We start from the raw sequence: 23650 nt of genomic DNA, 5'->3' as shown, positions 1-23650 counted from the left end.
GAGAACTAAGGCATGTTTTCCTTTTCATGGGTGGGATTATAGTCTCAAAGTCTGAGGAGAGCGCAATATATCTTTTGCGTGCTATACCTAACATGCTAACTAAGCCTCGATACTTCTTCTGATGGATTCAAAGAAGTCAATAGAAGAGTGGAGTCGGCATGTTATTTCATAAGGGAATGTGCCAAGTACAAGAAAAGCCTCCAGCCCCTGTTGCTGCGTGAATTTGGGTCTCACTTTGAAATTGTACCTTCATCTTTGAAGAGGTCTCGTCACTTGAATCTTATTCTTGAAAATCTCTCAGGCAATACCACCCTGACAACCTTAAACCTATGCAACTTTGTAATTTGTGACACCGGTGCCGAGTCCTTGTCTAAGTCTCTCTCAGACAACTCAGGTATAAACAATTTAAACCTGAGTCTTAATAACATTGGTCATGATGGTGCTAAGTTCCTCTCTGTAGGTCTTAGAGCCAATACCACTTTGACTATTTAGGTAACGAAATAAGTGATCCTGGTGCTGCTTCCCTCGCTGAGGCTATTTCAGGCAATAGGACATTAACCAATCTAAACTTAGGTTTCAATTGTATTTCTGACTCTGGTGCTACTTCCCTTTCTAAAGCTCTTTCAAACAATTCAACTTTGACGAATTTAGACTTGAGTGCCAATGACATTGGGATTACTGGTGCTCCTTCCCTTTCCAAAGTTCTTTCAGACAATTCAACTTTGACGGATTTAGACTTGAGTGCCAATAACATTGGGATTACTTCTGCTACTTCTCTTTCCAAAGCTCTTTCAAACAATTCAACTTTGACTGATTTGAACTTGAGTGACAATGACATTGGGAATACTGGTGCTACTTCCCTTTCTAAAGCTCTTTTAGACAACTCAACTTTGACTGATTTGAACTTGAGTGACAATGACATTGGGAATACTGGTGCTAATTCTCTCTCTAAGGCCCTTAGAAAAAATACCTCATTGACAAACTTGGACTTAGGGGATGATGCGATTGATTATTCTGGAGTTGTTTCACTCACTGGGGCTCTTTCGGTGAATATCTCATTGGACTTGAACTTGTCTGGAATTACCTTCAATTATTCTCATGTACCTCCTCATGTTCAAAGCCGTCTTTCTGTTTCAAGGCATCAGGAAAATGACGGTTGTGCCGATCGTGATGATGGAGATGAGATATTTGATGACGATTCCAATTCCGGGAATAGCATTTATTCTGGTGGAAACGAGTCTTGCAGTGATGAATCCACGGGTGAAACTTGTTCTAGTGGTGACACGTCATCTAGTGACGATGAGTCACCAAATAGTGAAGACGAGCAGTTTATTAATGACGCTGATGACGATGGTGAAGTTTCTGGTGAGGCTTCCGGGAGCGACGCGTCTCAGACGTCTCAGAGTTACGACTCTTTTTCCAGGAGTGACACGTGTTCCAATGTTGACCCGTCTTCCGGTGATAACAAGTCTCACAGTGATAATGAGGAGGACGAGCAGCCTATTGGTGATGCTCCTTCTAGAGAAACGTCAGATTCATCTTGAGAATAGCCTCTGTAATATTTCCTCTGTGATGTAGATTTTCTTTTATTAATTCGAAGTTGTGTAGGAAAGGCTAGTTTTAAACTTTCAAACTTAATTATTATGGCGCGCAATTGCTGTACAATATTCACTTGAGTTGTTGCACACAAAGTTAGTATGGAACTATAACTTTATTCTAGGGAATGACTGTATCATAATCTCTTTTGGTAACTCATAAGGCGTCCGTAATAACTTCAATATGTTGTAACTAAGACAGGTTAATAGTCATGATCTGGTTGGATAATTCGACGTTATGTCAATATATTTAGTGTGCGCCATCGTGCCAATAAGAAGTTCTCACCTGAAAACTTTGGAGTTTAACGACTATATTTATTTTCACAATTAAAAACATGTATTCAATTATTCATTTAACTGAGCACAGCGTCTGTTGATAATTGAAAAATGACTGCAACCGAAAATTTCAATTTAGGACGGTTTGTTTCAGAAATTACCAGAATTTCCTCGATAAAATGTTCAATGGCACATGGAGTGACTGGTTTTCAAGTCTGTCAGATCTCATTTTAATTCTGTAATTAGTTATTGCAGAAAAAGGTGAAACCTTTTTATCTGTCAAAGGTTCTTGAAAGTCAGAGTTATTAAAAAACAAACAAACATCAACAACGACCACAACAATTCAGCGTGAAAATGGCATTCGGTAATTTCATTTAACGATAGGACTAATTTCACGATTCTAGGGTAAATTTACAAAAAATTATGAGCACTAACTTCTCGGAGCACAGAAGCTGAGGGATTTGGAGAAGTGGCACCGGAAACAGCATGGCTAAATTTATTGGCTACACTGCGCGTTATCCCTAACTTTTGAGAAAGGCCCGACCCTCTGTTCATCTAATAATTTCGTGTTTAAAGACAAATTAAGCTTCCAATTCGATGTAGTTTCTCTCTCCCCCCCCCCCCTCCAACCTCTTTACAGTCACAATACAACAACAAGCAGAAATATCATGAGGGTAAAAGGAAATGTCAATTAAGGGATTACTTTATTCCATACCAAATTCTCCGCAGCAACATCGTTTAAATTGTATGTCAGACTGTAGAGCAGAGAATTTCTTCGAATTACCAATGAGATCTTGAAAGTGAAAGAGTCAAAAGCAAAAATGTCACATCAACCACGCGATTGAAGCTTGTGCCAGGGACAATAAGCTTCACGTAGGCTCTTTGCTCCTCCCCGAGAGAAGGGTGATCAGCGGCTGGTAATCGAGCCTAGGCTACTCGGAAGACGAGAAAAACAGCACGTATCAAGAAATGGCCCATCGTTCCGGATCAACTTTTCCAAACAAAAGTCCTGAGTAATTGGTAGTCCTGAGGGACTTTAGCCGAAGGGAAGCGGAAATTGCAGTGACTCATTTAAACCACCTCTCTCCATATGTAAGTCAAGTCGCCTGGTTTTTACCAGTCAGTTTTGTCAACGTACAAATATATTTTTGATCTTACTACTGGTGTTAAATACAATCGAAAGTGACGGTTTTCTGTGGAGAGCCTCGAGGCGATTAAAGACCTTGTTTCTGGCGCACAGCTGTTTTCAAACGAGGCGCTTATGATTTTTAGAACCAACATGTTTACCTAACACGAGGATCCTTCTTTGCAAAAGCGCCGAATTCGTGAAACTATGTTGATGATACAAGATATACTGATCAAAGCAATGATTTCTAGTTTTTGCGAGAGCATGTCTTTGAGTTATTTTCGTTTTCAATCAAACGCGTGGCAAGATGAGGGTGTGATGTTTTTCTCTCACAAGTCTCACAATGAAGAAGGTGTGAGTTTTTTTTATTTATCTTTTGCAAAAAAAGCAGGTCCTGCTTAAAATTAAGTCTCTCTCATTAAAAACTATCAGAGTTTTACAGCGGATTTTAACAATCTTTGTTAATGGTAAGGAGCTGTCAACAGCTCCTCCAAATTTTCGCAGAGAGCGGGCGCTGGCGCACAGCTGTTTTCTAATGAGGCGCTTACTTTCTGGAACCAACAAGTCTACCTAAGAAGTGGATTCCTGTTTTACAAAAGCACAGAATTCTTGCAACGATGTTGATGACACAAGATGTACTGATCGAGGAAATTATCTCTAGTTTTTTAGAGAACATCTATTTTGAGTTATTATCGTTTTCAGTCAAACGCGCCGCAAGACGAGAGTGTGATATTTTACTCACAAGTCTCACAATGGAGAAGTTACGAGTTTTTTTCTTTTTTGGTTTGTTTTATATTCTCTTTCGGAGAAAAAAAAACAGGTCTTGCTTGAACTTCCATAGTTTTACGACGGATTCTAACAGTCTTTATTAAAATTATAAAGCTATCAACAGTTTTCCCAAATATTCCCTTTGTAGAAAGCAGACGTTAGGACTTTATGTTTGTTCTCAATCAAGCGAGGCGGCATTTAACGAATCAAGGGGTGTGATTTTTTCGCGTGTTAAGTTTTTGCTGGGCCTATGCATTTACGCTACGGTAAACAATTAGCATTTGTATGGTAAATAGAGTGTTTCAGTAAGCAAATTCATTATCACTTACGACGAACTCATGAAAGATACATCTGTCTTGCTAAAATGCCGAAGTATCACCAAGTTTCGAAAGTTTTGGCTGTGCGAACGGTCAATAGAGATAAAGAATATCTGTTGATTTGGAAAGGGTACGGGAGCAAAGCTGGTAGCTTGGTTAAAGAAGAGGACTGTAACAGTGCCATTAAAAACTGCGCCGCATCATCACTTGAAGGTGAGTTGATCGCACGGATGAACTTTGTTTTTATTTTTAGTTCTTTGTTGTTCAAACTTGTTCTCTTCTATTCATTCCAGCTAGGGAAAAAGTAGTAAATTATCTGGTATGTGAGATCGGGCAGAAGTTGTCTACGAGAACTTCTCCGGAAAAAGGTTACGTCAGACGAACAACCGGGAAAGTTCCAGTTGACCAGAAGGTCTTTGAGGAGCTTTTTCACTCCATTGGTCAAGGTAGAAGCAAATTCAACGTTAAAGTCGAGGACCTCGACCACATACTACCTGTTGGGTGGTCAGAGCGAGCCATCCGTACCACCACATATTTAACCTAAGTTATTGCAGTAAACATGCACATGCTGCGCTGTCTCTACCAGAGGATGGTGTATTTCATCCTCAACAGAACCAAGGGGAATAACAATTTCCTCTCCTTGTACGTTTAACTTGATCTGAAACAGATCAAAGGATGTGTTCATAAACAGTATTGAGAGGGAATTTTACAAGTTAAAAACTGTCTTGTGCACTCATTCCATACACTCAAATGATAAGTTTAGACCAAGTACTTATAAGTTAACTATTAACAATCCTACCCGGAGTTAAGATTTTCAGATATCCGTCGTCATCCGTGTGCACTCTTCTGCGGTTTCAAGTCTCATAAAATCGGTTTTCAATACTAATCTAAATACTAGTTTAAGTCAAAAATTCGTCGAAATATGTATATTCAAGAGAAAACAAATTTTTGTAGAGTGGCACCCGGCTACCTGAGGGAATGCAAGCGTGATGAAACGGTGGCTTGATAATTATTTGCGGAGGTAACCGTATTAAAAATAAAATAAATAAAATCAATCAGTAACTCCAACGGTGTAGCAACAAAGAATATGAAATAAGGTAAAAACGAACATACCTCGATGGGAACAGACTCTTGGAGTCCTTTTAGCGATTGCACCACAAGGTTTTTTATCCTCCTCTTTTTGTTGTTTCTGGCTGCCTTTGTCAACTCGAAGAATCGCTTTTGCGAAGCATTAAACGATGCCTTTTTGCGTTCTTGGGAAAGGGCGTCATTTAGCTGGACGACCAACGAGTTGTTCTGATGTCTTAAAAACTCATTTTGGCCTCTCAGTCTCCTGATTTCAGCTTCGTACACTTGAATAAGTGGTAAGTGCGTTGTAAACGCGCTGGACACGGACATAACCTTAAACTTTGAGAACATTTCTCTCGCCTAGATAAGCGTGAACTAATCATCTGTTCTTCTGCTAGGTCTTTTATAGGATTGTCGCAATACTTAGTCAACCAAATCCCTAATGTAAGGCTGCCCTCATCTTATGTTAATGCTGATAATTGACGAAGGGCTAACACTCGAAACGTCAGCTTTTTTACTCTTTACGGTGGCCAGTTTACATTTTCAACTCAGTTGTTAACACTTAATTACCTGTTTTTAATTTTGTCTAGTGTTTTTAAAGCGCCTCAACGTTAAATTGTCACGATAGGATTTCAATTGAGTTTCTGTTAGGAGGCGGTTTATAGTGCGGAAGCAAATTATGGGAGGCGATTGCGCAGCGCTTTATTTAAACTAAGAAAATAGGATAGCCTACGTAGCGCGAAATTTGATTGCCCAAAAATTTGGTATATGAATCTGACAGCGTCAGTGATGTGATTGAATACACGTAACCTGTTGAGCAAAAAAAAAAGAAAGAAACTAGCAGAACATGACTATGCGAAAAAAAATCTCACCTCCTGCTATCACACAAAAGGGTGAATAGATATCAATTAGATGTCGGTTTGTGTAAACACAAAATAATTGTGGGAGGAGATAATTCAGTTTTTCTTGTTTACGAAGCGCGAAATTTAAATATGCTCGGATTTAACAGTCGAGTCGAATGGGAGAAATTGACGAGCGTGTGCGACTACTTCCACTCGCCATTGTTTTTTTTAACTCCTTTCGTTGAATTGAAATACGAAAAGAGAATTATACCCGTAAAACTACATGAATTAACGACGCGTGAGGCTTCGGACGTTATTACTAGGTTTAAATCACACGCTAGAGGAAGGAGAATATGAACCTTTTTGTGCACATCAGGAACGAAATCTCATTCACGCAACGCGAAATTTAAATACACGCACATTAAACAATGGAGCAAATGACGATAGTCTTCTACATGATTCAACGGCGTGGTAGGCTTCGGACGTTAATACCGGTTACACATGCTCTCATCACCTTTGCAACGTGAGCCTCTAATTGAATATGTCTTTCGCCAGTTTAATGCAATATAAAGGAAAAAACGGTGGCATCTCTTTACTTCAGATACGAAAGCTACAGTCACCCCACCATCCACCTCACCGTAACTATTTGCATTCTAAAAAATCTACCAGAATCACCCCCACGGGGAGGATTTGTCTCATCATCAGTTTTGCCGATGGTTTAAATCTGCCGCTCGGAAATTTTGACAAATCCCGCGTATATTTTAAAGCTGTTTCCGCCATTGTTCCAAAGTAGCCATATACGGTCATTGTTAATCGTTAAACAAAGCCTGATTAACTTTAAGCTGATCCGGCGAGTGAAAAACAACGGAGTCAGGAAAAGAAAAAATGCGAGGCGAATGTTCTTCGGCGCGGAGGCTGTCCAATGGGCTGCACGATCGTCCTTATGCTCTTCTTTTTCTTATGCGAAAAAGGAAAGACAAGACAACAAAAGCAAAAACACGCTGTTGACAATGTTCGGTTTTGCAGCCGTTTTCCTAGCAAGCGCAACTGCCTTTTAATTCGACTAAAACTAAGCCGGGAACTGAAGCTATCGCAATTTGGACAAGCGATTTTTATTATTGTTGTAGGGTTCCCGTATTAAAGGAATTGTACATATTTACAGAGCACCTTCGGGGTATGATTTCGTTGCTCTTCACCAACTAATCATCTCAGTCGTTTATACCAACCTAAGACTTTATTTCATTATCAGTTCATCTGGGACTTAACTGACGAAAGGTTTGCATCGATACTGTAAAGCTTGGCATACAAATAATGTCCTGTTTGATTTCTCTCACCGGGAAGCTTGTATTCCTGTTGCAAAAGGATTCGTTCACCAAGGAAAAGAATAATTCATTACGCTCTAAACTGTGGCTGTTCCACCACCGCGGAGGCATGTCCAGAAATGTATGCATCAAAGAAAATGGCGAAAATTCGTCAAAACCGTCACATCCGCCAAGCTGATTTTACTTTGACGAATTCGACTAGAATTCGACAAGAATTCGTCAAAATAGTCAATTCCGCCATGCTGATTTCGCTTGACGAATTTGATTAAAATCGTGGAAAAGAGTAGAAAAGATATTCTGATCTGCGAGTAATAAACTATCCTATTTGTAGAAATCAATCCCCCCATAGCCCCAGGCCGCGAAGCCATCTATTTAACTTTGAATTTTCGCGCGGATCTTGCATATAAGAGAGGTGTGAACTCGCGTCAAGGTATTCGCAAGTACGTTTTTCAGCCGTATTTCAAAAATTGTCTGGTAAATTACCCTTTCGTCGAGTTTCCCGTGTTCCTTGTGTTATTAGTATTGCCTTTGAACATATTTCTTGTTATTTGTATTTCCTATGTTACTTCCGATCTTGTAATTAGACGTTCGGATCTTGATGTACTATGTTCGTAATAGCAGGTAATTTAGTGTTAACAACTGGGTTGAAAGCGTAAATTGGCCACCGTAAAGGGTACAAAAGCTGACGTTTCGAGCGTTAGCCCTTCGTCCATCGCTCTGACGAAGGGCTAACGCTCGAAACGTCAGCTTTTTTACCCTTTACGGAGGCCAATTTACGCTTTCAACTTAGTTGTTAACACTAAATTACCTGCTATACTCTCCCACCGACGCAGCACCACAGTTTCTTTACAAACTTACCCCTTTATTCATATGTTCGTAATACTTTATTTAGAAACCACCGGTAATGGGGTGGAAATAAACTCCTTTTAAATTTATCGCCGGTGCGTTGGTTATACTATTGATCTAAAAAAGTAATCATCGATGAAGAAAAAATAACGACAAGAACAGAAACAAGTGCTCCAGTCAGTTAAGTCGTTCCGCACCCAGCTCGGTCGTTTCATACCCAAACTAATAAAGTATGTTTTTCATGTTGGCAACTGGAGAAAAAATATTAGACATACACGAGTAAAAAAATAAATGTACGAATCGATCAGCGGTTTTTGTTCGAACCGACTTGAATTTGGGTTCGAATCGACTGAGTTTGGGTACGAAACCAATGGGCAGGAAACGACCGGATACAAATATAAGTAGTCCTAGAGCCGGACTCCAGCTTGGTGTTGAGAGCAATACTAACACGGAAAGGACGAGTGCAATTCACTAGAAACGAAAGGAGACTGGTGATAAACTGTTGGTGATGGTTGATCTCATGGCCGTTCTAGGCTTGCTACCTGTCCCACTTTGCTCACACTTTCATTCGTTTATTTATCTATTTTTTTGCTTTAGTTTTTTACTTCGGCGTTTATAGCTTATTTAAAAGGGGAAAACGCTTATCATTTTTTCATGTTTATCCGTTTTTGCTATTCGTGGACGTCATACAAAAATAAATGAAAGAAACCAGCACGTCTAATATGATTGGAAGTCTGTTTAGTTCCATGACGTTGACCAACATTACATACGTCACGGCCCACGTATCACTCAGCCGGCTAAAGATGATTTACCATAAGTTGCTCAATTTGTTGGTTGTCGTCACACACTTGGATATGTTGGCTTTTTTGCAGGGAACACCTCATCGATTATCCAACACTATGATAGTCTCACCAGGTGATCCAGAGAGTTCAACGAAGATGAAGCGATAGTCGAAGCCCCCTCGTGATCCCTGGAACCGAAAAAGATGAAAATGAACACCTATATCCGTTCATGTGAAAACTTAAACTGTGCCAAGATCTCAGTCAACAGAAACAAGCCAAAAAGCAAGCGTGCGAAAAATGTCGGGGATCACGCAAAGAAGAAGTAACCTTTTCCCTGACAAACATAACCACTGTATGTCACTTGCCACTCTTTCACATCTCTCCGTTGACTGAGAGCCTAGTGGAACAGGCCATTGCTAACTACATGTTGAGTGCATTTTACATGCTCAGGTTACAAGGGAAAGGGGCAGACGATGAGTTGATGCGTGTAACTGATTCTGATGGTCAGAATCTGCCATTTAAAACTGCTATTATCGCTTGAGCGCTCTCTACTTGAGGATTGTAAACCCAACACCAAAAGTTAGAACATTGACCAATCCGGTTAACATTACTCTGGTTTCATGAGCATCAAACAACTTGGATTACTGTAAATAATCCTTGAAAGGATGTTTGTTCTTCGCCGCAGTTAACTTCTTGGAAATGTGTTACTTTTCCCTAGAAGTTTTCTATTACTCACTTACACCCCTGGGTGGAGAGAGGTACTGTGAGAGGAAACACTCTTCCTCAAGAACACCACAAAACAACACGCTAAGGTTTAAACCCAGACCTATGATAAAGAGTCCACCACAGCACCTGCCAGGACACTGACTCCTTGACCAATCATAGAGTATGACCTCACAGAAGCAAGAGTTCTGCAATTCTGCTTTCAAAACTCAGCCACCTACTTCTCAAAACTAGAAATTCAAGTTACCTCTTTCACATCAACATGAACAGTTCCTTTCCGTTTGGGTCCCGACACATAAAACTTTACTCTCATGTAGTTCTCACCATCCACTAAATATTCTTGGTAGCTGTAAAAAAAACAATGTGAAAGTATAACAAGAGTAAAAACTGACTGACTCACAAAGCTGTCAGAGTATTGCCCTGTGCCTGAAGCTAACAGAAACTCGAAGTATTGCAACTAGCCGTGGATGGGTGGATGAATATGAGTCCATCACAAATTACCCATTGCAAGTGATTTTTAAGGTTTCCCAGACCATTTACCAACATCTTGTAATACTCCTGAGTAGATAGAGGAAGTAGGACCATAAAGTGCTGTGCCCTTGAACTTGAAAAAATTACCCCTACCATGGCTTAAACTTAGAAGTTTTGAAACAGAATCCAGTGTGCTAATCCTAAGGCCACTGTACAGTATTTTCCTACTGTTACGAAGGAAAATCAGTCAACCAACCCAACATCAGAGTGAAAGGGAGGTATAAGAGTTCAAGAAAGAACCATGTTTTAGTCTTGACCAGTTTCTACTTATGTGAACATGCACACAATACATAGGCTGGGTGGATAAAAGCTATCAGTGAGTGGTCACTGGTTATCTGATGCTCCAGCAAATGCACATTGCTGCTTATGCAAATACTGTCTTCCTGCAAAACCACACTGGAAATATTTTTGTGAATCTCCTGCCGATTCAAATCCCATTTCAAAATTTTGTATTTTCGTCATTCTGAGCTCAAAGTATCTGACAGAATACAATAAGTACCTAACATGCCTTCTTCTTCCTCTTGAACTTGTTTCTCCATGTGCCATTATTGGTTCTCCAATTGCTTCAATTACCTGTATTGAGAGGCCATAAGATCAATAATTATCTGAAAATTAGGACCCATGAACCAACAGAACTAAAAAAGCTAGCAATCAATTTTAAGTTGTCTTGAGTCCTAAGTAGGTTATGACAGGAATGACCACCAATTCCCCTGAACTCCAGAATGGAGGAAAATAACTACTATTTTTTCTAGTGGTTATGCCCAAAACATTAAACCCCCTTAGAATAATATGGTGACATAATAATTGTTCTAACTGAGAAATGTATAGAAGATTTGAAGATGCTGATAAAGGGTCTATGTTTCTTAACTGTGGTTTTTAAGTTATGTACAGTTCACTCAAGTCAAGTTTTTCATTCCTCACCTCTGCACTTGCTTTGACCTTCTTAAGGGCTTTAGCGTAAACTTTATTTGCACTGAAGCCAAAAAACAACTCACTCACCACAAACCAAATTAAAATACCTGAAAAAAGAATATGCATTGTGTTTAAGCTCCCCACAGCACAAACCCATCTTTTTAACCCTTTCCACCCTAACATCAGTATACATATCCTCTTTAACATTCTCTAAACATTTCCTAAGGTGCTGAAAAGGAGAATTTGTTGAACAATCAAGAGCTTTTTTCACATGTGATCAGTTCCTTTATTCTCCTGACCTTAATATTTGATTCAGGGGTGATACTGTAAGGAGAGATTAGATGCCAGTCACTCTTAGGGGTTAAAGGGTTAAAAGGACAATAACTGAGGATGAAGGTATTTTTCATAATCCCCCCCCCCCCTTTCACCCCCTCCTGTATTTTGAACACTCGCTTGCAGAAATATTGTTGTCAATTAGGATTCAGTCATAAAGCTTGCATCTTAACCTTGAAGACCAGCTGATGTATTGTACTGAATACAAATTTAGAAGGGGAAAAGTTCTAGCAAGTTTAATAAGATAGGAAGAGCATAAGCAAAAGGCACAATCTTCAAGTCTAGATGTTCAACTATTAATTCCACAGCAACAGCTTTACCCTTTATATTTCCCTTAGGTCTGGATAAACTACTGAGTAAAAGTGATAATCAGATTATACTGACAGCTACCTGTGATGGCAAATCCAATGAGAATAATACCAAAGTAGCTGACATCTTTTCCAGCCTGTACAACTGGAGCAAAAGAGAAGAAAGAACATTAAATAAATAATAAATAAAGTAAATCTAATTTTACTATCACACACAGGAACACAAGGGAATGTAGAATGAATGACAGAAGAGAGTGCAGTCTCTTATTAGAGACATTTTAGCTTACTAATTTTTCAAAAAAAAATTTCACTAGTAAGAGTACACATTCCGTTCAAATAGGCAGACCCCCTTCCCCCAAATACTTGTCTTTTCTCTTAAACATGCATCCTCTTCCTTTTTCCCCTCTAGAGGGTGCAGCTCAAAAGCCAGTTATGAGGAATATTTCTTCTGTTTCTCTACAGTTACATTGTATGTTTATTGTTGCATAATTGTAATTTTCAAAATAGACTTGGAAAAGCTTCTGACTGTTCAAAAGATGCCAACTTCTTGATATCTGAGATCAGGGGGTATTTAATTTTGATCCCCTTATCCTCACCTAAATTTTTTTTTAGACTGCCTAAGTCTTCTGGAGTAACTGGTGTAAAAGTGAACTATTTTTCAGAAAAGGATGATCAAATTTACTTCCCTTTGGGAGATTTTATGACCTAGACAGGAGATTGAGAGATTTCTCTTGTATTTAGAGACCCTTGGATTGTCCCTAGTAGTGGTTAAACTTTTTAACAGAGAAGTATGGATTTCTATAACTGTTATTTTTATCCTGACTACCGAGGCAATACTACAGAATTATGTTATGACGATATGATATTGAGAGCCTCTAGGCCAAGGTACTCCGCCAAAAGCCAAAATCCAGCCTCAAAAATGGAATTGATGGATTCCTTTGAAATCCTTTTTCTGAAATAAAGATTATTACCTTGATCGCTCCTTTTAGACGAGGGGGTTGGGAAAGAGGTGCGGAATGGAGAGAATTATACTTCAAGGCAACAACATTTTGACGTTGATTAAAATTTTGAGCTAACCTTTAGCACCAACTGTCAGCTGTGTTTGCGGCTGCTCTTGTGATTCGACTAACTCTTGAAAAACGGAACTTTCTTTCTTATCTTGCGATGATTTCGCGGAGAAGAATCTACGTCGAGGTCTTGGAAATGCACTAGAGCACGTGAACATGTCTTCTCGTCCGACTCCATATTTGATGAGATCCTGCTTCCGAAAGACCAGAGGAGCAGAAGAGCTCTGTCTTAAGATGATAACTCTTAAGGGAATACCTTTTGGTAAAATGGTGCATACGTTTTTCCATGGAAACATCTTCGAAGCTCAACTTTCAAAAATTCTCCAATATAGACGCCATATTGATTTCTGATTACAATGTATCATGGGAGGCCTCGTCCCAGACTCCTGCAGAGCAAAAACCCAGGACTAACAAATTTGATTTTTTAAAGAACTTGAATGTAAATTGCTGTTTCTGGTGTTTTGTTTGAACGTGGCTTGCATTCATAGGAAAAATTTTAGCTCTCATAAGAGTAAGAATTATTTTGCAATCTACCTCAACACCTGTTAATTCCCAAATTACTGAAATTACTTGCCTTCTCTAAATTTTGATAATTTCACGTTGTTGTTTTGTAGAGGACAGCCAAGGAATGTACAAAGTTTTAAAACACACGTGCTGAGCTATTGTTCTGCCCATTAGATCTTTTGTTTTGTCACGTCTTCGTTGCCGTCGTCGTCGTGATTTGCTCAAGTTCCCTATTAATCGGGCACTACTTTCAACTGAACTAGGAAGCCAATGGTTGAGAGCGATCACCTAGATCACCTCGTTACAGAGATCAATGAAAAGCTTGTGGTGCCACTACCAGGTTTCCAGGCTCAGCTACTTATCCCAGGTAAATGACATTGTATTGGCTACAATAATTTTTGGATCATGTTCATTTGACCACTCAGTGGTTTAGCACATAAATCACAGATTACTGTTATAGGAAAGCTTGGCCAGTTGACGGAGGAAAAATCGAAGCCGATCCATGTGCACTACGGAGGTGATATGGCCATCGATTAGGAAGAATTCACACTCGAAGTGAACAGATGAAGGTACCGCTAGTCTATCAGGGAGCCAACCGATCCTCTCCCACAGACGTTGGTAGAAACTCTAGATGTAGCTAATGCTGCATTCTACCCAGGAATCTATGTATCAGTAAACACGCTCTTGACGTATCCTGTGTCGGCATGCGCTGCTGAGCGCAGCTTTAGTTCGATGAAAAGGTTGGAGACTCCACTACGAAACACGATGGCCGACCATCGCTTTTCATCGTTAGAAATATTTCACATCCACAGGAAAAAGAAATCGGTATTGAGAGTGTGCTCGACCAGTGTGCACAGCACAAAGAAAGACGCCTCGCTCTTTACTTATAAATGATAACTGTACTATAAAACGAAAAGCGCTGCTGAGCGCATGCTCGAGGATCCACAGCCAAAACAATGTTGTGTTTGCGCCAAGTTTGCTCAAAATAAGGGCAAGACGCTTTGTTCTTTTCTTGTATTCACACAACTATTTTGAACAAGAAATAAAGAACGCAGTATTTTTCACTCAGTTTACTCAGGTTTCTAGATCATATGTACTTGTGCGCACTTGAAAAAATGACCACGCTACGCGCCTGCGAACAACTGGCTTCCCCATAATCTTTCATTAGATGAGAAAAATTATGTCTTTAGAGAACCAATCAAGCTTTTGTTGTTCAATTAACGAAAGGTCTCCAGTTAAATCTATTTTGTACTTTCTCTGTTGACCTCTAACTTTTGAAGAGCTCAACTCCTTTCTCAGTTCGGTTGGCCACTTCCAAATCCTCGTCGTCTACCGACTGTATCGGTCGTTTTTATACTTCTGAATAATTTTCTTCTGGTAGGGCCTGAATCGTTGGTACAGCACCAGGAAGAAAAATGAATACCACAAACAACAGAATGTTCGCACGGTTCGACGAAATCGGCTATTTTCACTTGAACAAATTTCACAAATTGCCGCCACAAATATGCGTCATTTGGAAATCTTTGCATTGTATGCCCAGTTTTGTTTTAATCAGTACAAAACTGGACGACACAGCTCTTCACCATAATGAAAAAATTGAATATATTCAAGCAAACTATAAGTAAAAAAATCATGACAAGACCGGCAAACAACGGCTGTGGAGAAGACTCCTATGTGTCTCACGCGATTATGAAACGAAACTTTGGAGGTTCCACCCGTAACGTCACAGGAAAGATGGCGAATGTTTCGAATTTGGAAGAGATTTTACGAAGTGAAAATGGACTTTTGAGAAAAAACGAATGGTATCTTTGGTGTACTTGATATATTTACTAAACATCTATGTGAAAAGAAAATGAACGTTCTATGGGTTTACATGCCCTTTAAAACCATCCGCTCCCTCAGCTGCAGTATTGTGTAGACCCCGCAATGATTTCCTCTGTGTGGCCCCTTGAACTTCTAGCACTCTCCACATCGTAGATTTACTTATCGGCTGAAATCTAGTTTCTTTTCGATGATCCATTTATTGATTAATGATGGTGCACTCGGCCACTGTTCGCACCACGTTAGGTATGACAAACTCTTCACCGTTCCCAAGTTTTATGGTGCGAGTATCGTAGGTTACGTCTTGATAGTAATATAGCCTCATAGTGAACTCTTAGAAGTGATTTAGCTGACGCTGTTGTACATGGATTCTATGACGCGGGATTTTTTCAATAGGCGCTCCAGGCCCCTCACTCTTCGCCTGTGCTCTTGCCTTCTTTATTTGTCTATCAGAGAGGTTTTCAAATTGCTGATGTATGCGTTTACGCTCGTTGGCTGAGAATCTATCAGCATAAATACTCATTATTTGAGTCTTAAGTGATTTTGTGGGAGTGTTCTGATAGGCGAATATAAGGATTTGAAGGCCAATATCAATAGCTGTCTTGCACTTCTGTTCATGGTCTACGACCGCTTGGTATAACGCTTTACCATCTCTTGGAGGCATGACATCGCACACAAGCTGGTACGCTTCCTCAGCTTTTTGAAAAAATTCAGATTTTTTAGGAAAGGAGCATTTTTCCCAACGATCTACTTGGGATTCCAAATGTGTAATCCTGGGCTTCTTTTACAGCATCAGCGAGGCTATCAATGCACGCACTGAAGACTTGAATTGGATCTTGGACACTTCCTCTCGCTGGTCTGAAATCCTGTATTTCTACGCTTTCGTCAAGCGCCAACACGGCTGAAGGAGTCCACATTTCATCATTGATACTGTGGGATAGCCTGGAAGAACTTGGTAATAGGTGAGCTCATGGCTAGTTTGAATTTCTCTAGAGCAGTATCTTTGCTTGGCCTTCGATAAAAGATATGAAGTTTTAGATGAATGTTTACACTTAACTAGGTAACATGCTTTCAAAGTCAAGTGGGCGCGAGTGATTAAACCTAGCACGCACAAGTGAGAAGTCACGCGAGAGAAAGACATGGCGTCTGTTCTCTCAGATGCTTGCTAAAGGCTTTTCGCCGAGAGCCTTGTACGCAGGTTAACTATTTTAGCACTAGGAACATCTCTTTTGTAGTTTACAAAATATCTACAAAAACTGAATCGATACAAACAGAGGTATCTTTCAGTGTGTCTTGCAATTAACGTAACCAAAAGGCAACTACCTTGAGATCCTTGATACAGACAAGGCTCTAGTAAGCCTTGATAAATTACTAAAGTTATTTATTAACATTTACCGTCCGTAGAGCATTTTCATTTTGGAAAAAGGTTATGTATCTCAGCTTATGTACACAACAGCATGCATCAATATCAAACTCTATTTATTCGCACAAACTCTTTTACCTCACATAAACGCAGGAATCACTGGCTTCTTTCTCTGTGGATTCCAAAGAGACCCAAGCCTTTTTTTTTTGCACAGGAGCATTGTGCTTGTTGCGGCAGTTGATACAAATAACTGGACGTAGGAAAAAGTGGATTAATATACGAACGAGCGATTGGGGAAAAAACGGGAGAGATTGGTTGAAATCAGCCACTTATTTTAAATCACTTGTTCCTACCTGAACCTACGTGAACGAGAACGACATACATCTTAGAAATGGCCTTTGCCCCCTTGGAATCGCTACCAGGGTGTGTCGGATACTGGCACGCTAATCTTTGGCGCCAGAACTTCCCATAGGTGTGCCTATGCTTTGCGCAGACCAACATTTTTGCCATAACTGAGTCTTGTACATCGAACAGGCCAGCCCTTGCTAGGATAAGCTCTCCTTCCGCGACACTCTCTTTTAACAAATGGATTAAGGAGAGATGACTTTCTACTGAGTCAGTACACTGAAGTAAGTTAAACAAACCGGAAACTCATCGTGAGTCTCCGCACGAGCTTTCTAAGGAATGCGACAGAAAGCTGGACATCTTATTGCGAATACTACTTCATGAATTTAGTGTTGTTAATCAGAGCAAACCAGTACCGAAAGAGGTAATTGGATTACAGCTAATGAGATTACGCGCTTTACAACATAGATATGGCTAATTGTTGGAAAAATGAGGTGACACGTTACGAAATAATTTATTTTCGTTAAAAACGCGGGGTCCCTTTCCCTAAGAACTCTCTAAATTTCTGAATAGAACTGTCATAAAGACAGGTGTGAGGACAAAATTTTCTCTTATTCCTGCCGACTAGAATTCTGAGCCAAAAGACGATGTTATCGCTGATTTATTTAGATAGTAGAAGTAATTAAAGATGATTACACAATTGAATTACGTGACAGAGTCACTGGTCACGGTGTATTTTAATGTGCGCTGTTATCGCCGGTTACACTCAATAAAATCCTGTAGTTTGATTCTGGAATGTTCCTACAGGTTGAATAGCATAAGCTGTCAGAGGTCAAATATGAAATAGCAGAAGCCAATTATTTAAAAAAATAGATTACTATTAAAGGGGGTTGACTGAGCGCTAATCAAATTATGATATTCGATACGTTGTTGTTGACGTCTTTCGTCACAAGATAGTGAAGTTTGTCAAATTTTGGCCTTTTAAAATGCTAAAAGTATCAATCTGTGTGGTCTAAGAGCTCTGTCCTACTATATTTTCAACTTAAAATGGTCAAAATCTAAGATTTACTGGGCTACTTATGCGAGCTCCGCTTTTAGGCTTGGCTAAATCTATATATTAGAAAACGGTCGGAGTTTGCTCAATGAACTAATTTGCATAATCGGCTGTTACGCTAGCAAAATCAGTAAAAAAAAGTTTGAAGTCACCACGGCGAAGAAAATTAATAAGTGCAAGATGTTTTTATATTTTTCTGCTGCCAAACATCTTATTAGTAGAAATCAAGCGGAGTTTCCAGTGGTCTGGTCTGGACTTGAGCAATATCAACCAAGAAAGAAGGAGTACTTTTGACCAATTTCAGAAACACAGGAAAAAAATAGAGATACCAAACTGGAAAATCATTGGTAAATAGCTAATTTAAGATACCATTATTGGAATATTATTGGCAAATATTGATGATACCAATATAAATCCAACATCGGTAAACTTGGGAAACACATACTAAATGATCATTGGAGTTTTCTTGGAAATTTGTAGGTAAATTGATATGTTTAAAATCCAATCTGGGAATAAAATTGGTATGTTTGATTTTCCAATAATGTCCTTAACAATGATAATCCAAAAATGGGAAATTAATTACTATAACAGCATACCAACATTGGAAGATTACAGGGAACATACTGGTATCATTATAATATTATACTCCAGGCTTGGAATAACAATGGAATCTATAATTTTGTGATTAAAACCTTCCATTATTAGCCCAATGTTGGCAAAATAGTCAATTACAAGGTGTACCAACATGGGGATATTTAACGAAAATTACTGGTATATTAAGCATTTAATACTCCTAGCTTTGTGAATTCCTGGTATAGTAATATCTGTTTTCTGAAAGATGCCATTGATACTGGTAAATAGTGGTAAATAGTCAAGGCTTTGTGATACCAACATAGGTGTATTTCAGGAAATTGACTGGATTGTTAATCAAGTAAACAATTATATTCCTAAGTTGGAGTAATAATGGAAGAATATAAACTTCTAACTTTAACAATCCAATGATAACAATGATAACAAAATATGGAAATTTGTGATTTTCCAGGGAATTCACTGGTGGTTTCTTTCTTCAATTAATTCTGCAAACTTGGAATAAAACTGGTACATTGTCAATAAAAGTAAAGGTGTGGTAGATGTCCCAATGTTGGAAAAAAAGCAAGTTATTGTTTGTGAAATACCAGCATGAGAGTCATCTCCAGACCTTAATTGACTAATTAATGGAAATGCTCTAAGATATCACTGCTAGCTAACTTTGCAACCATCACATTGAAATAAATGATTAAATCATGGTGCATGAAGCAGGCCATTACATGCCAAACAGCATGTTCTTAGCAATAAATACCTTGAAATAAACCTGAATTAACAAATTACTCTTGCGCATACAAATTTAATGTTTAGAAGTGTTAATTCTTATTTCTGCTTTATACACAACTTATAATTATTGTAGTAACTATGAAGTAGGGTAGCATTTTGGGGCTTGGAAATAGACTTGTTTACTAAAGGTTTACACATGTACAATAATATTTGTGCTTAAAGCTCAAATTCCTCCCAGCGAGTGTAACAAGTGGCCCATTCTCCCATTAAGTCAATTCCAAGAACACTATTCAGATGAACATCTTGGGCTGGTGAATTCTCTGGTATCCATATTGTGCCACTATGTTTTACAAAAAATTGAACAGTCACAGTTCTCTGCCTCTAGCAGCCTCATCTGCATGAGGAACGAGCATAACTTTCCTGCTTACATTTTGAAGTGGTAAAACTATGTCAATGTCAGTTTCAGAAACAACCTTCATACCATTGTCACTTAACCCCTGTTCATCAAATTTCTTTGCTCTGAAAAAGTGTTGCCATTTGTTAACGACAAATGCACAGAAAAAATTGAAAAGCTTAACAGTCACCTCTCCATCTTGAGCTATGACGATGGCATCTTCCTTTTCTCTAAAAAGTAAGCCATCATAGCCATGGGTTGGAAACCAAGCACTACGGCAACATATGCCATCTTCTTCAACACTTGCAATAGGTACAGAGTGTTCATTAGCAATGGCTTGCTGTATCATTCCACTCACCGGAAATGGGTTTGCGCCCCCAACAAGAATGCCTGTTACATCAGCTTGACAGTGAACCTGTTCGTTGGCAAAGTACATTTTCTTGGCCTGTTCAATAGATTTTGCCCATAATTTGTTTGGATCAGTTTTTGCTGGGTTTGGTACTTCTTCTCTGGGATCTTTTCTAAACTTAAGAACTTCACGCCGTTCTTCATTGGATGCAAAAGTACATTCAATGTTTTTGTGGTTATTGGGCTGACGTACGTATCTCCTAACTGCTCTCTCCTTGTTCCAGCAAGAGTAATTGTCTTGTCCACTGAAATTCACTGTATCTTCTTTAAAATGAAGAAGATTATGAACAATCATTGTGCAAGCTGTTGGACCTTTTCGGTCTTCAAGTAAAATGGCAAACCTTAATGCCATTTGCCAGAAAGTTTCGGCATCATTTTCTGTCCACCCATGCCTTGCATGGTTCTGGAGAAACTCCACCATTCGCGCAATGCATAGCCATTCTTCTTGTTGATCTTGTGAAAGAAGTCCGTTGAACACAATCTCAGATGCTGGAAAAGCAAACTTGTTCAAATCATCAGCTTTCCAGTAGCCAAGACGTTTCTCTATACCCCTTGGGATGCGTGAACTTTTGAATTCTGTGGTCCATGGAAAATCATTTAAGCGTTCATCTGCTTTAGCCCAGTCAACTGCATTGTCCTCATCTTCTTTCAACTTAAGAATAGCATTCTTGACAATGTTAAGATGAATCGTATGCATCTCATCAAAAACCAAGTCTCTATCATACAAAAAGCCATAAAGATTATGCAGTCTATGCAAGATTGACAGTCCAGTGTAACCACTCTCTTTGGAGAGTCCCTGTCTTACACTGCTTCTTTCCTCTGTGGCTATTTCACTTAACAATTCCAAGTTGTCAAGAATACTTTTCTTTTCTGCAGGATAGCGTCCCTGTTTACGGAAGTTGGGGTAATAGTAGTGGAGTGTTTCTGCAACATACACACTTTCAGGTTTGCAACGCCGGCAACCTGATTTCCCCATCTTAGTAAATTTCCCAACTTCGCACAAGCCACAGTGATCCCCTGAAAAACACAAAATTAAATGTCTTATGGTTGTTCTTCCAGCAGGTTTACCACAAGTTGCTAGATTATAATTGACTTGGATGCCATTGATGAAGCCGTCCTCTATATCCGCTATAAGTGGTTCCAAAAAAGGATCTAAGGAAATTGGTCTTTTCTTTGGAAGCATATGTGACGGTACAAATCCTACCATGTACACCTCTTCAGCTTTGCACCTTTCTACCTTTGACATTGTTGCTATAGTGATCTCAATTGCTCCACAACCATGGAGTGATGAACTAAATGGTTGCCATCCATCCCAATGTGCTGAAAAAAAGAAAAAGTTTGTTTATTAGGCAAAAGGCATGGATAAGTGTAATTCTGAGTGGCTTATCGATCTCAAGCTTCAACTGTAAGCAATAAGACTGGTTTCTGTAATAACTTGGTTTACCCAGCTGTCTAAGAAATGTTAATGATCTAATAAGATGGGCCCAGGCCACCTGCGGCCACGCCCATCTCATGCTCTGATTCAGGATTTTATTCCAGGGATGTTATTCAAGGCTACGTATTTTCATTCGCTCAGAACAGGTCATCTTTCATCAGCCATGAGTTTAGGTGATGACAGATGTTGCTCAGCAGTTTATATGAACATTCCCTGCTTAAAGGAAGGGCTGGAATGTTACGAATTTACATGTTGCACCCTACAGATATACAGTATTTTACAGTATATTTTCAATGGGCTGAATGAAGCACTGACCAAGAACTGATGCAGAATTTCAATTTCAAAGATGCCAATGTGACTTTTGAAATGAATGCAGATTTGTGGCTCATCAGGCAAATGACCCTGGAGATCGATTATGGGAGCCAGCGAGTAACTGGTACCTCTTCAAAAAGTATTACATTGTCCTATAGTGTGACAGTCACCACACTATAGGATAATGCAATACTTTTTGAACAAGAGAAGTAGTGAAGTAATTATTAATTTTTTATATATTTTAACACTCTCATCTTTTATAAACCAAATTTATTAGCCTTGTTCAGTTCTAATCAGAATGTTCATTGAGTCCTTCAGTTCAGATATGGAAATAGTTTCAAGACCCGTCTATGAACCCACAGAGTTTCTTGTTATTTAAGCTTTGTGTAAAAAATAAAAGGGCATATGAATAATAGGACTATATGTTTGTTAACTGATATTTTAAAATGTGCCCAGATATATCTATTATTTGTGTACGCTTAATGTCAGCTTGCTTCTATGATACATGTAAATACTGGGGAAATGTTGAAAAATTGAACAAAAAATGGGGAAATGGATTGTTAACAAATGAACATTGTACTAACCATCATATGCAATATTCCTTGGATCTCCTCTAGTTGTTTGGATCTTGTATATGAAAGTATGAAAACATTCATGGCACTCTATTTCACACTCATTAACACTACCAGCAAGTTTAGGTGAGCTTGTGATAACCTCAGCAGAAATAACAGTCTTGCAGTCAAGTTGTGGACATTTAACAGGGAGAATCCACTCTTCATCCTCATTCCAAAAGTATGACAATTCAGCAAAACGTTTTTCATCCCAGAACTCCTTTTTGAGGCCCTGACCCCAGCCTATTTTTTTATCAGGTGGCAACCAGTGGGCCCTTTGTTGCCAATGAGAAGTCATTTTCATGCACATTGAAGAAGAGGAACACCACCTTTTAACCTTGCTTATGATGCTTAGGTAATAATAAGGTATGTTTCCATGTTTTCCACAATAAGGGCAACATTCTTCTTTATTTTGAAGCAAACCATACTGACAAGGGTGGCTTGAGTCTAAGCATACCCAGTACAGTTTTGGGGTGCTGTATCCAATGGTCTCAGGCAGAGAACATACTTCATCCCATTTGGAAGGCCAGATAGTGTTCGCCTCATCAACTCTATTGTTGTTTCTGGAATACAGTTTCTTTCCCCAGTCTAAGAGGTCTTCAAAATTCTTTATAGAGATTGCCATTTGATCCTTCATTTCAACAACTCGTAAAATTGCATCAAAAATGAACTTATCAACATCATCCCCTTCTTCATCGTTTCCATTATCAACATCATGATCATAAACATCATCATCAGGCCCGGCGGTATCAATTTCTTCCCAGTTATCCATTCCATTAAACTCACTGTAACTTGAACTTCCGTCGCTGCTTATGGAGTTCATTTCGTCAACATCGTTTACGTTTTCAGCAAAGTTACAAAATTCATCAGGAGTGTCTTCTGAATAAAATCCACACGCGTAAGCTGTAATTTGCTCACAATTGTCAACACTTTCTCCCGTACGACTTTCAATGTTCACCGGTTCTGCCGTGAAACAGCAATCAACTTCATCTTGAACTTCGTTATTCGAAAACTTGGCTTTCTTCGATCGCTGAAGGTGTCTCCATGCTGTTGTAGGATAGACTGGCTCGCCTGTGCACACCTCACAAGGACAATGAACATGACCATTTGATTTTAAATTTATGTTTATCGCTTCTTGGTTCACTGTACAAAAGCAAACGGAAGGGCAAGTTTCTTCGTCTAATTTTTTGCACGCCATTTTTTCCCGCGACAAATCTTCCATCCCGGAGGCGACGTCATGGTGACCAGCGGTTCATGGCTTTACGCATGCGCGATA

At 39.2% G+C, this 23650-nt stretch overlaps 2 protein-coding genes across 4 annotated transcripts; both read right to left on the bottom strand.

Moving 5' to 3' along the window:
* Positions 1 to 8155: 8155 nt before the first annotated feature.
* On the bottom strand, positions 8156 to 13180 carry LOC113665754 (mitochondrial import inner membrane translocase subunit Tim21). 2 transcript variants are annotated; one of them, XM_089201132.1, is made up of 6 exons: positions 12827 to 13180; positions 11832 to 11894; positions 11118 to 11215; positions 10705 to 10769; positions 9913 to 10012; positions 8156 to 9130 (listed from the first exon to the last, which is right to left on the bottom strand). In XM_089201132.1, the coding sequence occupies exons 1-6, from the start codon at positions 13110 to 13112 to the stop codon at positions 9041 to 9043; spliced, it is 702 nt and encodes a 233-aa protein (XP_089057258.1). In that variant the 5' UTR covers positions 13113 to 13180; the 3' UTR covers positions 8156 to 9040. The 2 variants fall into 2 exon arrangements, with proteins under 2 accessions (XP_089057258.1, XP_027037276.2); XM_027181475.2 differs by having other exon boundaries at positions 10696 to 10769; positions 12827 to 13179.
* A 5376-nt stretch (positions 13181 to 18556) lies between these two features.
* On the bottom strand, positions 18557 to 23596 carry LOC149048434 (uncharacterized). Of its 2 annotated transcripts, none has more exons than XM_089201096.1 (2): positions 22348 to 23596; positions 18557 to 21336 (listed from the first exon to the last, which is right to left on the bottom strand). In XM_089201096.1, exons 1-2 carry the CDS (start codon positions 23594 to 23596, stop codon positions 19580 to 19582), a joined length of 3006 nt encoding a protein of 1001 aa, XP_089057222.1. In that variant the 3' UTR covers positions 18557 to 19579. The 2 variants fall into 2 exon arrangements, with proteins under 2 accessions (XP_089057222.1, XP_089057223.1); XM_089201097.1 differs by having other exon boundaries at positions 22450 to 23596.
* Positions 23597 to 23650: the final 54 nt, after the last annotated feature.

Source organism: Pocillopora damicornis, chromosome 3 (assembly GCF_964200805.1).
Source record: "Pocillopora damicornis chromosome 3, jaPocDami1.2, whole genome shotgun sequence".
NCBI classification, from domain to species: Eukaryota; Metazoa; Cnidaria; class Anthozoa; order Scleractinia; family Pocilloporidae; genus Pocillopora; species Pocillopora damicornis.
The sequence above is the reverse complement of the archived record's forward strand: the minus strand, read 5'-3'. Positions and strand labels throughout refer to the sequence as shown.

Bases quoted from the DNA above. Each gene is read 5' to 3' on its own strand.
- LOC113665754 (XM_027181475.2), bottom strand. From the start codon at position 13,112: ATGTTTCCATGGAAAAACGTATGCACCATTTTACCAAAAGGTATTCCC. The intron at 11,895-12,826 runs GTTAGCTCAAAA...CTTTTGCTCCAG, and splicing joins GCTGACAGTTGGTGCTAAAG to TTGTACAGGCTGGAAAAGAT. The intron at 9,131-9,912 runs GTAACTTGAATT...TTTCGGTTCCAG, and splicing joins TTCATGTTGATGTGAAAGAG to GGATCACGAGGGGGCTTCGA.
- LOC149048434 (XM_089201096.1), bottom strand. From the start codon at position 23,596: ATGGAAGATTTGTCGCGGGAAAAAATGGCGTGCAAAAAATTAGACGAA. The intron at 21,337-22,347 runs GTTAGTACAATG...TCTTTTTTTCAG, and splicing joins AAGGAATATTGCATATGATG to CACATTGGGATGGATGGCAA.